Source organism: Syngnathus scovelli, chromosome 14 (assembly GCF_024217435.2).
Source record: "Syngnathus scovelli strain Florida chromosome 14, RoL_Ssco_1.2, whole genome shotgun sequence".
Lineage (NCBI taxonomy): Eukaryota > Metazoa > Chordata > Actinopteri > Syngnathiformes > Syngnathidae > Syngnathus > Syngnathus scovelli.
In genome coordinates, this window is record NC_090860.1 from 5,065,744 (window position 1) to 5,082,371 (window position 16,628).

A 16,628-nucleotide genomic window follows, 5' to 3' on the forward strand; every position below is an offset into this window, starting at 1 on the left:
ATCTTTCTGAGAAATACAGATAAAACTGAAATAATTTATATTGTTTAACAATTTAAGAACAAAACATCAAGGGCCTGTGAGGATATTGATCTATACTTAATTAAATATGTAATAGTAGCTATAGCAGATCCCATAGCACATATCTGCAACCACTCGCTGAAACTGGGCTCCTTTCCCACAAAAATGAAAATAGCCAAAGTCGTTCCCATCTATAAGGCCAGTGAGAAGAATCTTTACACCAACTACAGGCCAGTCTCATTGCTTCCCCAATTTTCCAAAATCTTGGAGAAGGTATTTGCTGTTAGACTGGACAGTTTTATTGATGTGTGAGCTATTAACTGATAGTCAATATGGTTTTAGGCCAAAGCGATCTGCATCTGTAGCTTTAATTGACCTTGTGGAAGAACTGTCAACAAGCATTGACGACAAGAAGTTTGCCGTAGGAGTTTTTATTGACCTTAAAAAGGCCTTTGATACAATTAATCATGACATTTTGCTTCAAAAACTGGAAAGGTATGGGATTAGGGGAATAGGGTTCAGTTGGATAAAAACCTACTTAGAACATAGGCAACAGTTTGTGCAGATGGGAGAGAAAAAGTCAATGCTTTTAAATATAACCTGCGGTATTCCACAAGGATCAATATTGGGACCAAAACTATTCATATTATACATTAATGATATAATTAACACCTCTAAGATTTTGAAATTTGTCATTTTTGCTGATGACACAAATATCTTTTGTGAAGGAGAGAACTTACAACAACTAATGAAGACTGTCTCTGATGAGCTTGCCAAGCTAAAACTGTGGTTTGACTCAAATAAATTATCTCTTAACATAAAGAAAACCAATTTTATGATCTTTGGGAAATGAAAAATCCCAGAAGACATAACTATTTGAAGTATTGTGTGATAACACCAGATTAGATAGAGTTTATGAAAACTCCTTTCTGGGAGTAATAATTGACCACAGTCTCAGCTGGAAACCGCAAGTCAAACACATCTGTTCAAAATTGGCAAAGACCGTGGGTATACTTTGTAAAGTCAGACGCTTACTGAACCAGAAAACAATGTACACTTTATACTGCTTGCTGTTTCTTCCTTACATGTCCTACGGTGTTGAGGTATGGGGCAATACCTACAAAACCACCCTAAAGACAGTATGCACAATGCAGAAAAAGGCAATTAGAATTATCAACAATGTTGGCTATTGTGAACATACAAATAAGTTATTTATTAAATTACAAACATTAAAATGTATGGATTTGGTAGATTTCAAGACCGCACAAATTATTTATAAAGCTAAAAATAAAAATTACTCCCTAATAATATACAAAAATGGTTTACAGTGTTTACAGTCTAAGAAGGAGAGGGAGTCTTTTACAACCTATGGTGCGCACCACCCTCAAAAGCATGTGCATATCTGTCAATGGGGTAAAGCTATGGAATGAGTTACCTGTGACGATCAAAGAACGTAATCACATCGCCCAATTCAAAGAACACTTTAAAAATTTTACACTAGAAAATTATAGTAATTGAAATCTTTTGCCTGTCTGTTTTCAGCTATATAGTCCATATCTTATTTATTTTATTTTTCTTTCCAGAATATTATATAAACTGCTTTTCATTTCCAAAATTATCTTCCTCCGATAAATCAAGTTTCTGTACTTCGAAAAAAACTAATTAGCAACCATGTTAAGAATTATGATGTATAAAAGGGGTAGGAAAAAACAAGCAATAGCTTCTTCCTTCTTTTTTTAACATGTTGATTTATGTGCCTTATGGGCATAACATGAAATTATGTGAAAATGTGAAAAAATTATTTTGTGTTTAGTCGATCTTATGTTCAAAACTAAACTTCAAACTTGTTCTATTATTGGACTTCTGTGCTCGACACGGATTTTCTATAATGAACACCATGTTCAAACATAAGGGTGTCCATGTGTGCACTTGGGACCAGGACACCCTAGGCCGCAGTTCAACGATCGACTTTGTAGTCGTGTCATTGGATTTGCGGCCGCATGTTTTGGACACTCGGGTGAAGAGAAAGGCGGAGGTGTCAACTGATCACCAGGTGGTGGGTTGGCTCCGATGGTGGGGGAAGATGCCGGTCCGACCTGGCAGACCCAAACGCTCTGTGAGGGTCTGCTGGGAACGTCTGGCAGAATCCCCGGTCAGGAAGAGCTTCAACTCCCACCTCCGGCAGAGCTTTTCCCACGTCCCGGGGCAGGCGGGGGCCATGTTCCGCACCTCCATTGTTGAGGCGGCCGACCGGAGCTGTGGCTGTAAGGTCGTTGGTGCCTGTCGTGGCGGCAATCCCCAAGCTGAAGAAGGAGCCGTTTTGGCCTGCGGGACTTCGGAGGCAGCTGACAGGTACCGGATGGCCAAGCGGAACGCGGCTTCGGCGGTTGCTGAGGCAAAAACCCGGGCGTGGGAGGAGTTTGGCGAGGCAATGGAGAATGACTTCCGGACGGCTTTGAGGAAATTCTGGTCCATCATCCGGCGTCTCAGGAGGGGGAAGCAGTGCAACGTCAACACTGTTTACAGTGGGGATGGCGTGCTGCTGACCTCGACTCGGGACGTCGTGAGTCGGTGGGGAGAATACTTTAATGACCTCCTCAATTCCACCTACACGCCTTCCATTGTGGAAGCAGAGCCTGGAGACTCTGAGGTGGACTCTCCAATCTCTAGGGTCGAAGCACTGAGGTAGTTAAATAACTCCTCGGTGGCAAGGCCCCGGGGGTGGATGAGATCTGCCCGGAGTTCTTAAGGGCTCTGGATGTTGTGGGGCTGTCATGCTGACACACCTCTACAACATCGCGTGGACATCGGGGACAGTGCCTCTGGATTGGCAGACTGGGGTGGTGGTTCCCCTCTTTAAGAAGGGTGTGTTCCAATTACAGGGGAATCACACTCCTCAGCCTCCCTGGTAAGGTCTATTCAGGGGTGCTGGAGAGGAGGGTCCGTCGGGAGGTCGAACCTCGGATTCAGGAGGATCAATGTGGCTTTCGTCCTGGCCGTGGAACAGTGGACCAGCTCTACACCCTCGGCAGGATACTTGAGGGTGCATGGGAGTTTGCCCAACCAGTCCACATGTGTTTTGTGGACTTGGAGAAGGCGTTCGACCGTGTCCCTCGGGAGGTTCTGTGGAGGGTGCTTCGGGAGTACGGGGTGCCGAGCCAACTGATAAGGGCGGTTTGGTCCCTGTATCACCGATGCCAGAGTTTGATCCGCATTTCCGGCAGTAAGTCGGATTTGTTCCCGGTGAGGGTTGGACTCCGCCAAGGCAACCCTTTGTCACCGATTCTGTTCATAATTTTTATGGACAGAATTTCGAGGCGCAGCCGAGGCGTTAAGGGGGTCCGGTTTGGGGACCTCAGCATCGTGTCTCTGCTTTTTGCAAACGATGTGGTGCTGTTGGCTTCTTAAGGCCATGATCTCCAGCTTTCACTGGAGCGGTTTGCAGCAGAGTGTGAAGCGGTCGGGATGAGGGTCAGCACCACCAAATCTGAGTCCATGGTCCTCGGTCGGAAAAGGGTGGAATGCCCTCTCTGGATCGGGGATGAGATCCTGTCCCAAGTGGAGGAGTTCAAGTATCTTGGGGTCTTGTTCACGAGTGAGTGGAGGATGGAGCGCGAGATCGACAGGCGGATCGGTGCAGCGTTGGCAGTAATGCGGACTCTGTACCGGTTCATCGTGGTAAAGAGAGAGCTGAGCCAAAATTTACCCGTCCATTTACGCTCCTACCCTCACCTATGGTCTCAAGCTATGGGTCGTGACCGAAAGAACGAGATCCCGGATACAAGTGGCCGAAATGAGTTTTCTCCGCAGGAAGTCCGGGCTCTCCCTTAGAGATAGGGTGAGAAGCTCGGTCATCCGGGAGAGACTCAGAGTAGAGTCGCTACTCCTCCACTTGAGAGGAGCCAGATGAGGTGGCTCAGGCATCTCATCAGGATGCCTCCTGGATGTCTCCCTGGGGAGGTGATCTGGGAATGTCCCACCAGTAGGAGACCCAGGGGACAACCCAGGGCGCGCTGGAGAGACTATGTCTCTCAGCTGGCCTGGGAACGCCTTGGGATCCCCCGGGATGAGCTGGATGAAGTGGATGGGGAGAGGGAAGTCTGGGAGTCTCTCCTAAAGCTGCTGCCCCCGCGACCCGACCCCGGATAAATGGAAGAAGATGGATGGATGGATGGATGGATGGATGGATGGATGGATGGATGGATGGATGGATGGATGGATGGATGGATGGATGGATGGATGGATGGATGGATGGATGGATGGATGGATGGATGATTATGGTTAAGAAAACTCAAATATCCTATCTCAAAATATTAGAATATTTCCTCAGACCAAGTAAAAAAAAGATTTATAACAGCAAAAAAAAAATTTATGCACTCAGTACTTGGTTGGAAATCCTTTTGGTTTGGAAATCCGTGAGACAGGTTAGTTTTACCCTACTGATAATGTGTCGTCGAGCAGCAGGATTGCTATTGCGACGACACATTATCAGTAGGGTAAAACTAACCCGTCTCGTAACCTTCGTTCGCAAAACGCTAGTCTTTTAGTTATACCGAGGGCCAAGAAAATGTCAGCAGGGTCTAGAGCATTCTCTATTCGGGCTCCAGAGCTTTGGAATGCCCTACCAATGGATATTAGAACTACTACCTCAGTAGAAACATTTAAGACACGTTTAAAGACACATTTCTATGAGATGGCCTTTAACTAACTTGTGATGGCCGATTTGGCCGGAGTTTGTTCTGTTCTCTCTGCCCACCTACTCCCCGGCTGGGGAGGGGGTTAGGTGGCTCAAAAGCTGATAGCGGCTGGCTGGATTCTCGGGGACCAGTTCGGGATGGGGGAGCTGTGGCTCGGCCCCCTTGAGGACACTGCTAGGACAATCGAGGGCACCTCCGACATCCATTTTTTTTCATTGATTTTCATATTATGTATTACTTGTGCATCTCTGCATCCATTACAACCTGGTGATCCTGAAAGGGGGATCCTTCCATCTGTGGTCCCTTCTCAAGGTTTCTCATTTTCCCCTGGCAGGGATTTTTTGAGTTTTTCCTTGCCCTTTTGGGAGCTTATGATCAGGGGATGCTTTGAGAATAATTGTCAATTTTGGCTATGTGAAGCCCTTTGAGACTGTTTGTGATTTAGGGCTATACAAATAAACTTGACTTGACTTGACTTTTGAACAATGCGGCGTGGCATGGAGGCAATCAGCCTGTGGCATTGCTGAGGATGCCCAGGATGCTTCAATAGCGGCCTTTAGCTCATTTGCATTGTTGGGTCTGGTGTCTTTCAGCTTCTTTTTCACAATACCCCACAAATTATCTATGGGGTTTAGGTCAGGGGAATTGGCAGGCCAATCGAGGACAGTAATGCCATGGTCAGTACACCATTTACTGGTGGTTTTGGCACTGTGGGCAGGTGCCAGATCATGCTGGAAAATGAAATCATCATCTCCATATAGCTTTTCAGCAGACGGAAGCATGTAGTGGTACACAGCTGCATTTACTCTGGACTTGATGAAACACGGGGAACCAACACCAGCAGCTGACATGGCTCCCCAAACCATCTCTGACTGTGGGAACTTCACACGGGATTTCAAGCAACTTCGATTTTGCTCCTCTCCAGCCTTTCTCCAGACTCTGGCGCCTTGACCTCCAAATGAAATACAAAACTTGCCTCGTCTGAAAAGAGGACTTTGGACCGCTCTGCAACTGTCCAGTGCTTCTGTTCCATAGCCCAAGTCAGCCGCTTCAGAAGTGGCTTGACCATGGGAATACGGCTATTGGAGGCCATTTCCCAGACACGTCTGTGGACAGTGGCTTTTGATACCTGGACTCCAGCCTCAGTCCACTGTCTTTAAAGCTCCCCCAAATTCTGGAAGCGACTCTTCTTCACAATGCTGTTAAGGCCACGGTCATCTCTCTTGGTTGTGTGGCGTTTCCTGCCACATTTCCCCCTTCCAACAGACTTTTTGTGGATGTGCTTTGAAACTGCACTCTGTGAACAGCTTGCTCTTTGAGAAATTTATTTTTGTGTCTTACCCTTCTGATGGATGGTGTCAATGACGGTCCTCTGGACAGCAGTCAGATCAGCAGTCTTCTCCATATTTGTGATTTAGCTGACTGAACCAAGCTGAGTGTTTTTCAAGGCTCAGGAAACCCTTGCAGGTGTTTCGAGTTAATTAGACCAGTGTTTCCCAACCTTTTTTCATTCATGGCACACCTTTTCATTGGAAAAAATCTCGCGGCACACCGCCAACAAAAATCTGTTAAGCTCCTATATTAAAATCAGTTATATTACAACGAAACACGTAGAGTCCTGTTCCTATATATGTATGGAGAGTCGAATAATTTAATAGAAATAAATACTAAATATTCTTTAAATTGTATTCCTTTTTTTAAATAAAAGTGACAGTTTTTTAAAAAGGTTTTAGACGGTGTAAGAAACGTGATTGTGATTAAAATAAAAGAATCAACGTGATTTTGTTTACTGTTTTAGACTAGGTCTATAAATATTGCAACAATAAGAACAAAGTCACTTTTAAAGACGCTCTGCTGTTCTGACAGCAGCTGAGTGGCTATCACAGTCGAGGAGTCTCGACTTGACTGCTTATTTTACGTATGTGAAAAATAACCAATCCAGGTTCTCCGGTTGAACTGCATTCTCTGATTTCCATCGGAAAACAAACGCACCACAACCGTCATAGTGTCTGTCACTGTTAGCAAAAGCACACAGCAACACACACATAAACTGAATATGTGCCGATGCAATACAATCATATCGACACAATATGAAATCTCAAGATTCTCCGATTCTCCACACATGCACGATTAGCAAGTGGCTGACCAGGCCTTGCGCGAACTGACCAGTGGTTTGGCGATCCTGTTTACAATGCGCTCCGTAATTAATATTGGACAGTCCCACGGCACAGCTGAACGTCTCTCACGGCACACCAGTGTGCCGCGGCACAGTGGTTGGGAAACACTGAATTAGACGATTCAAGTGATTAGTTGAATACCCTACGAGTATACTTTCTCATGATATTCTAATATTTTGAGATACGATATTTGACTTTTCTTAAGCTGTATGCCATAATCAGCAATATTAAAATAATAAAAGGCTTGCAATATTTCAGTTGATTTGTAATGAATCCAGAATGTATGACATTTTTGTTTTTTTAATTGCATTACAGAAAATAAAGAACTTTATCACAAAACTCTAATTTTCTGAGACAGTCCTGTATATACTATATATATGTGTGTGTGTATGTATATATAAAGGTTATTTGCCCGTGTCAAACATTATCAGCATGAATTAGCGATCGCTAGCAGCTTTTGCCCAGATTAGCATCAGCATGCACATTTTCACAATAGCCATTAGTCTTTAACATCATGCAGACTCGACTTGGCTAACGGTATTAGTACAGATTAGCATTAGCTAAGAGTGCTAGCCGACACCAGCGATAAATAATTGATTGTGATCAAAGTGGTGTGTTGACATCAGATTCCTCCACCCACAGATGGCAGCGTGACATGCACCTGCACGCGCACGCATAGTCCAAATAACGAAAGTCGTGCCATTGATTGAGAGTGCTACCGAACGCTTCTCTCACTCTCTCGCTGCTTGCCACCTTCCTTCTGCAGATTACTGCATCGATTGCTCAACCTCATACGCGCAATGAAGATGAGGCCATCTTTTAACCATTCAGAACAGACTGTTTCAATGTTACTGTTCAGCTGCCTCATAGTGACAAATGGAAAATGTGTGTGTGTGTGTGTGTGTGTGTGTGTGTGTGTGTGTGTGTGTGTGTGTGTGTGTGTGTGTGTGTGTGTGTGTGTGTGTGTGTGTGTGTGTGTGTGTGTGTGTCCATATGAAATGAATGGTAAAAGAAAAGGATGTATGCAAAAGGCGCAAGTAAAGAAATCAAGCCAGGACTAGCAGGCGTGATTAAAAGCAATTCAGGGAGAAGATGGGCGCAAAAGATTTGGAAGAACCAAAGAAATGTCCTTGCCTTGCCCGATTCCGGCCGGGCGGAAGGTGAAGCCTCCAGAGCACAACCCTGATTTGAAAGCCCAACGGCAGCTTTGAACCAGAACCATTTGGAAGTTGAAATCAGAGCAGGTCACATACTTCCTGCATTCCTCTATTTCCTGTCTCGCTGAGGCACTTCCTGACGCTCGTCCCGCAAAGTTCAACTTTTGCGCCATCACTGCCAATTCCAAAAGGCCAACTTGCTGCTGATTGGCGATAGAACGATCAGGATGAAGTTATTGATCGTTTGTGGGGGGTTAGGGTTAGGGTTGGGGGGGTTGCGGGCGGGAGGCCAGGCGAGCAGGGAGGGGGTGAGCGAGGTGAGAGCACAACAAAGTCAGAAAAGGCCAACGGTCAATAATGCCAAGAGGGGTTGACACAGCGAGCAAGAGGACGCCAAAGCAAAAACACACTCATCAGGTTACAAGCAACCAATCCGCCATCTCAATAGGTTCCAATGATGGATGGCGACCAGTAGATTGCTCTCCAAATGTACTTTGACTTTGACCAGCGACTGGTCCGTTGATAGTCGATAACAATTAGCGCCTTTGAAACGCGCAAAGAAGAGGAAGTTTTGCTATCGCTCGACAATGAAAAGCAGCTTTTAGCGTTAGCTATGACCTGTTAAATATTGACAGGTCACATGACACCCGCTGGCTTGTTAAAGGTGTTGCTGTGTTGCACGGCGGCCGCTCAAAGGCGCAAACTCAAGGATGGACGCCTGAAACGCTCTCCTTCTTGTCGTCACATTAACCTCAGCATACCCTACCAAACGCATCCAAAACACTGAACGTCACGCTTACGTTGCGTTTGTGTGTTCTTGGAAAACACACACACATTCAGACACTTAATCAGACACATCCTCCACCAAACACCCACACACATTTCCAGTGTCGTGTCTGTCTTGTCTTCAGGCACAATTAAAGAGCCTTACATCATATTAGCGTAGCATGTCGTGACTGTCATGCAGTGTGTTTAAACAGTAAGAATGTACACGTTTGTGTTTGAGTATATCTACATGTAGCGTGTGTTGTGGTCATACAGCACAGGGAGTGTGTGTCTGTGGAGCCTGATTTAGACACAGTCAAGGGAGTTGTAAAGCACGTTGCTAATTATCAGGATATCAAGCAGTGCATTGGGTACATGGTCTCGATATCACCTTTAAGATTAGCGAGAAAGTTAAACGGCCACACCGATTTGATGGATGCGGCGTGTGACGCTAGCCTAGCATTGACGTAGCGGCAGGAAGCGGCCGTCCTGACGACTCATCAGTCACACGACTCACGCTAATCACCATTATTGATGATTAATGGTGAGAAGTGCCGATGCTAATATTTCACGCTATCTCATCCCCAAAAGGTCGATGGACCCGCACATATTTGGAAACTACTTCAAAAATATCTGCATCTGTAAATGACAACTCATTTACTTAAAGATTGATTCTACTACCACAGATGATCACAAGTGGAACTGCAAGGCCGCTCGCGAGAACCCATTGGGTTTGGGGCAGCATGGCGCATTCCCCTGAGAGGCCAGCAGCAGTGCTGTCACGCTGGCATGCAAATTGAGTCGTCGCACAAGGCGGCAAGTGGGTGTGCGGAGGAGGAGGAGGGCATCGCTGGACGGCTAATGAGTCCAAAGCGGTGCTGTGCTCCATTTGTCTTCATTTAGCCTGACGGCCTTCATGGGTTTTGATTAGCCGAAGAGAGGGAGAGGAAAGAAAGAAAGAAAGAAAGAAAGAAAGAAGGAAAGAAAGAAAGAAAGAAAGAAAGAAAGAAAGAAAGAAAGAAAGAAAGAAAGAAATCAAGTGACCAAGTGACCAAGTGACCAAGTGACCAAGTGGAGAAGAAATTACATTCCACCAAGGTGAAAGCACAACCAGACGTTTGAGTGACGGCACGTTTGAGGAAGCTTGATTTGGCCTTGTGACCTCACCAAACATGATACAACAATAACAAGGTGTCGCAAAAATTTGACGACAAATTGACAACAAATAAGTGAAAGACCGTCGCCACAGCAGCTTCCGTGGCAAAAGTCGCCAGGTGCTATTTTTGGCAAAGCTGCCCCAAGCGCTGTGAAAAGTTGCTCCAACCAAAAGTTGCTTCAGGCATTAAGGGCAACAATCCAGCGCCCCAGCAAGGACAAAACAAACAGCGCGAGAATGTCGGGGCACTCCACAACGCAACAAATCGGATGGACGCGGGCAACAGATTGCTGATAGGAGGCAAGCCATAAAGCCGACAACCCCGCCCCTCCCCCTCCCTGCCCACCTCTGGGGAGCGCCCTTGCCAGCTGCTGCAGCACACAACAGTGGAGAGGATGAGAGTGACGGCAAGCCATTACAGATGGATGAAGGGCGACACACATTACCGAAGTGAAGAAGGAGGGAGCAACAGAGAGAGAAACAGAGATAGAGAGCGAGAAAGCACACACATGCACACACACGCACGTACATCCCTCGTCGTTTCCTGGATGACAGTCGAAGCACACCTCCTAATGTCTTTCCTCAATTTAAGCAGCTTTCTGATGAGCATGTGGAGGAATTTGACACAGAAAAGGCTTGCTAGCGGAATCGTCATTTACACAGCCACGGCAAAAAGCATCCAAACGAGGCGCACCAGCAAACCCACTCGGGGCACTTTGGCACAAACGGCAATGACGCCCTGGAAAGCCAATGCTTGGTTGCCTTTTTATTTCATGATTTGAATTTGGCACTCTTCAAAAATGCCACCAAAGGTTTGTGTTTAATTTTTTTTTCCTAAAAGGGGGAAATTGCTTGGATGTTGGTGTCACGTTTTAAAGAATAGTGATAAAAAATGAATAAATAGGTGATCAGAAAAAATACTGCAAATAGCAAAAATCTCTGCATATGTGACTAAAAATATAGAATTTTAAAAAAAGACTAGCATAGAAGTGTCTTTGGTCCGCGCCACGCCGCACGCGCGTACAATCATGCCGGCGCGCTCACGAGCGTTGCCCCGCTCACCTACACGTAAATGTAAACGTCCATATATTAACCTTTACGCACGAGGGACGGCGGCGGCCGTGTCTGCAAATTGGCCTCATTAATCGTTGGCCTAATTGATTGTGAGAAGTTTGCGGATGACATTTGACGAACGCGAGCGAGGCAGCGTGATTGATCGTGTCCGAGCGCGGCGCAAATGAATGCCGGCCGCTCGCTTAGCGACGCGCTGAGCGGGGGAGATTAAACCCGGAGGCCGGATGTCTTAATGAAGATGCCACCGACGGAGGAGGCGGTGGACACTAGCTTAGGTGCTAGCTGACCTGCAAGCTAACACACTAACTCACGGTCTCGCTATCTGGTCATTGTCCATGAAGGCGCACTTCCGTCTCCTCATACAAGCTGTTGATGGCATTTGCCTCATGTTGTACTCTTAATGTCATTTTTGCTCAAATATGTCTGGAAATCGGCAGAATTGTCCAAAAACGATTCCCGTGAATGCTAAAATAGCACTTGTTGCTATGCTAAGTCCATGACCCCAGATGGCTTCCGATTGGTCGATAACCGTCGGTTGGAGCAGCGAAATGCACAATAATCACAGATAGACACGGCGCAATGGAGCAGCCAGCGCCCGGCTACGAGGCCGCCATGTTGGCAGGGGCAACTTTCCCATCAATGGCACCGAGAACGAACCGCAACTTGCTCGTTTCTCAAACTTTCTTGACTTTTTTTGTCAACGCCGGAGCGTAGCCTATGCTATCGATACAGGGCATCTTACCAAAAGCCCCCCAAAATATTTTGAGTCTTTCCGATAGGAGGCGAGCAGCAACATGGCGGCATCTTTGGCCGCCCAAAGATGCTAGCTAGGTTAGCATTAAGATACAAAAAGTGACGGAATGTGCTTGTTTGATATACAGTGCCATTGTCTTTGTCTTATGTTGCCAAATATGCTGTTCATCATGTGACGGTGCGCAATCAGCGCTACTGAACGTCGCAAATAAAAGATACCTCACACACAAGACAAAAACACACGTTGCGGGTGTCACTTCCAATCGCGGTGGGGCTTCAATCAGGACTTCTTCACGGCGGGGTTGCTGCGGAAACTCTCGGGGGGATCATGACGATATATTATGGGATGTCAAGCACATCGGGGGGATTAGAGCGAGGCGACCGCGGCGCCCTCTGTTCGTCACGCCGCGCTCGTTCACCCGCTGTCGCTTCTGTTTGATCATGTGACCTGGTCATGCTGTCCGCTCTCGCTATCGTTTTCTGTTTGGTCAAAAAAGGGATTGGCTCCACCAAAAAAATTAATAAGGGTGGATTGCTGAAAGAGGAAAAACTGAAGCTCACAGCAAACATTCAGGAATGCCTGACACTTAGAACTGCGGTGACAAATTATAAACAAAGGTTTTTGGTCACAAGAAAAAAAAAAAAGATGTTAAACACCTGGGTAAAATAAGCCGGCTATGGGGGGAAATACTGCGACGTTTGTGGGCCCGTCCTACCTGCAGGATGTGGCTGCCCAGGTGCGGTTCAAAGATGTCCGAGGCCAACGCGCCGGGGGTCCTCCTCCTCTGGCCGCCGATGGCTGCGCGCACACACCAGCACGCACGTGCAAACGCACATGCACACGCACGTACACACGGGGAGGGAGAAAGCACAGGACAGGACAGAAGAAGACCGGTGAGACTCGGACACATTGAAACAAGCAAAGCCGCACGCACAACGCACGCGCGCACGCACACGCGTGTATGTATGTGCGCGCGCGCACGCACACACGCACACAGGTTGAGTCAGCCTGGCGTGACAAACACACATTGCACAGGACAAGAGGAACCAGTGAGGTCGGGCAGCTTTTCTGGTTAGCCGCACGCTACGCTACTCACAATGAGCGGGACCATGCTAATGCCGCAGCGACCTGGCGGAAGCTAATGGTGACATTTGCTGTGAAGTCCACTCACTCGAGTCACTTCAGAGAAAAAACGGGAAGTAGACCAACAGGAAGTCGAAAAAGGCGGCCGTGTGCAATAATTTGCATCGGGAGCAGACGGACGCGCGGGTGCCGAGACGGCGCGTGTGCGTCTTCGTGGCCCGAGGTGTTTGTGAGGTCCCCGCAGATCTCATTAGACCAAATCGAAACCCCCTACTCCCACCCACCCTACCCCTTTTATTCCTGTGCCGCGAACCGCCAATCATGATGTCATCGGGCAGCTCGTCGGAAAGCTCGTCCCCGCCACCGCCCGATGATGATTCCGGGTACACTTCACCTTCATCGTCGTCATCATTATCTTCATCCAAATAAAGGCGCACTAAGAGCACCGCCGAGACTTCAAAACAACAAAATAAAACAGGAAAAGTCCGCAAATGATAAAAGCCCCGCGGTCATGCTCTCAGCGCTTAGCAACAAGTGTGCGCGTGTTCAAACGTGTGTTTGAGACACACACTTGTCTGCTAACGTGTACTTATATGATAAACCAACAGGATGCTTCCTTGCAAACTACTTGACAATCACATCCAACCTATGTTTTATCTTGCAGTCTCAAATGAAAAAAAAAAAAAAACACCGACAATAATAACTCCCAGTGCGCATGTGTGTGCGTGTGTGCGCGCTCGCGATAAGCTATCTGGTACAGTAGAACTATGATGTATGATGCCCATCCCGGGGCTCAGGCACAGCTCTCTCTCACACACACACACACGCGCACACACTCCACGAGTGATTTCGAGTTGATAAGCGTGCAATAAAAGCTGGTCCACACTGAAAAGTTTACAATCTGCTTCATTTTGTACGTTGTTGAAGGTCAAAAAAGTCAAAGGAGGGCTCATAGAAAGTCGAAACTTTGGACACAAGTGCTGGCGCGTACACACATACGCAGGCTTTTTACAACTTCCCTAATGAGCTTGCTTGCTTGCGAGGAAAAGCGAGTTCATTGATGCGAAATGTGCGTAAAGATGCAATCGTGTGACAAGAGTGAGAAATGACGGGGTTTTTTTTTTTTTTTGAGGGGGCAGTGTTCATTTCCCTTCCGGAGGGAGAATCCTGTCTGTGTTGTCACTGTCTTCAACTTTTCACGAAGTTTCTTTTCTGGGTTTTTGCTTTGAAAGATGAAATACAGGTAGTGCACTGGTTAGCACGTCCGCCTCACAGTTAGGAGGGTGCGGGTTCAATTCCACCTCCGGCCCTCCCTGTGTGGAGATTGTATGTTCTCCCCGTGCCCACGTGGGTTTTCTCCCGGCACTCCAGTTTCCTCCCACATCCCAAAAACATGCTTGGTAGGCCAATTGAGCACTCCAAATTGCCCTTAGGTGTGAGTGCAAGTGCCGATGGTTGTTCGTCTCTGTGTGCCCTGCAATTGGCTGGCAACCAGTTCAGGGTGTTCCCCGCCTACTGCTCGATGACTACTGAGATAGGTTCCAGCACGCCCGTGACCCCCGTGGGGACAAAGCGGTACAGAAAATGGATGGATGGATGGATGGATGGATGGATGGATGGATGGATGGATGGATGGATGGATGGATGGATGGATGGATGGATGGATGGATGGATGGATGGATGGATGGATGGATGGATGGATGGATGGATGGATGGATGGATGGATGGATGGATGGATGGATGGATGAAATACATTCGCAACATTCCAAACGCGTTGGACTCACCGATGGAGCACACAGAAGATTATATTTAGAAGATGGATGAAGATGCAAGCTGATGGGGTGGCCGACGGACGGGTGGTGGGAGGGGGAGGATAAGTTATTAGTAAATGGGCCGGCCACTTCCACCGCCAGTCTACAAATGGCGGCCGAACTTCACAGTTCAGTGAACATAACATCCCCCTTCTCCAGTTGATCTGGTCTGATTCATTCATCTTTGCGTCCTCCAACACTCCTGCTGGCTTTTGCAGGGACATTAAAAGCTTCCCTTTTTGCGGGCGCGCGTGTTTATGTGTGTGCGCAGGTGAGAAGGGTTTTGAGCCAGCGTGCTTGGCGAAGGTTGCGGTGAAGGTCTTGTCGGTGCGGTGACAAAGTGACGCTTGGTTTCGGTTCCAGTCGGCATCGCGCGTGATGACATCACTCAGCTTGATGAAAAGAAAAGGGTGGGGGAGGGGGGCGTGTTTACGGCAACGAGTCACTCGTGTCGGCTGAAGGTGACCTTGAAGCGCAGACAAGGACAAAGGTTCTCCCGGGTTAGAGCTTGCTTCAGAGATGGACTCCACTCTCAAAATGTTTGATTCACTTAGCTGACGAAATAAGTGGCTAACTCATTTTATGTAAAGAATCCAATTGAAAGCAATTTCACCTGAACATTGAAATTATTTTGTATTGTGACGATTCCATCACAAAAAGCACTTCCTCCTCTCGAGGGTCGCGGTCGCGCTGGAGCGGAGCCCAGTCGCCTTGAAGCGTAAACTGCGCAATTACAAAGCGGTATGCGCATCAACAAACATTTTTGTCAACAAATAAATAGATAAAAGTGTTTTTGCACGGACACTTCTGGGAGAGCCGCGCAGAAGCTTCCAGATCAAACATTGAAAGGCTGAGCTGCCAACGAGTCCTGGCAGTTGCCATGGTAACCTCATTTCTCTAGTTACACACTTGCGCGCACACAAACTTCAGCAACGCTGAAGCAAATCGACAAGGACGGAAACAAAACAACAGCAACGTCAAAGTAGAGCTCCGGGAAAAGAAAGAGTCAAAGCGAAATGAAATCAAAACGACGTCACCAAGAATGAAAGCTACTGAAAAGAATCAAAACTTTAGAAGAATCAAAGTGACAGAAAAACAATCCAAATCAAATAAAGACAATTGGAAAAATAATTATCTAGAACAAGAATCACAGGGACAGAAATTGAATGTATTGTTTGTTAGCATGACGCTAAAGGATGGATTGTCATTTTTCTGTTTGATCAAATTGGGCAAAACTCTTCGGAGCGTCAACTGAAGGCGGTGCCAGCGTTCCGCGACAAAATGCTGCTCATTGTGCCAAAACCTTGCCCCAAACGACACAAACCAATTTGGGAAACAGAACCAGTAGGAAGCGGTGCAGCTTCACGTCAGCGACCGTTCCCGGGTTAGGGTTAGTCAAAGCCACTTACAAGTCGGCGTCATTCTGCAAAGCGGCACCGCTCGGCTAATTGGCCAGTATGTCTTTCACAAACAATTTCTGCCATTACGGCGTGATGCGACTCAACCATGCCCCCCGCTGGGCTTTTGTGTCTGCCGGCAAAATAAAGGCACGCCGGCTTGCGGTCATTGTCTCAACGGCGATTACATTCCCAGATGGAAGAGGCGAGACATGCCCAATGTCATTTCCGGGCGCAAACACGGCGGGCGAGGCCGAGCCTGCGGCTATCATCAACGTTTGCTCCTTTCTTTTGCAATGACGAAGGCGCTCGCAAGCTTGCCGCTCGCCAGAAGCAAAGCAAGTGCAGTGCCAATGATGGGCCACGCAGCCACATTCCGCCTGCATTCGGGGCCGTATTAGCCGAGATGAGACGAGTCGAGGACGCCGCTCCCGCCGTCACCGCCCTCCTCGCTCGCTCGCTCGCTCGCTCTGACATCGTTTAGTCTGGATGAAACGCAGCTCCACTTAGTGTCAAGCTCACATTTCGTGACACACGCA

At 47.3% G+C, this 16,628-nt stretch overlaps 1 protein-coding gene across 5 annotated transcripts in view; it reads right to left on the bottom strand.

Moving 5' to 3' along the window:
- LOC125980737 (neuronal PAS domain-containing protein 3) overlaps nt 1–16,628 on the bottom strand; it is a 102,751-nt gene that overhangs the window by 64,938 nt on the left and 21,185 nt on the right. For 2 of the 5 annotated variants that reach the window (XM_049740214.2, XM_049740215.1), the window contains exon 4: nt 12,514–12,596. The exons of 1 other annotated variant lie outside the window; for it this stretch is intronic. In XM_049740214.2, coding sequence (XP_049596171.1) covers nt 12,514–12,596 — 83 coding nt within the window. Of the gene's footprint in view, nt 1–12,513; nt 12,807–12,894; nt 13,157–16,628 lie in introns of those variants that run through there. 2 more of the 5 variants (XM_049740217.2, XM_049740222.1) reach the window with 2 other exon arrangements.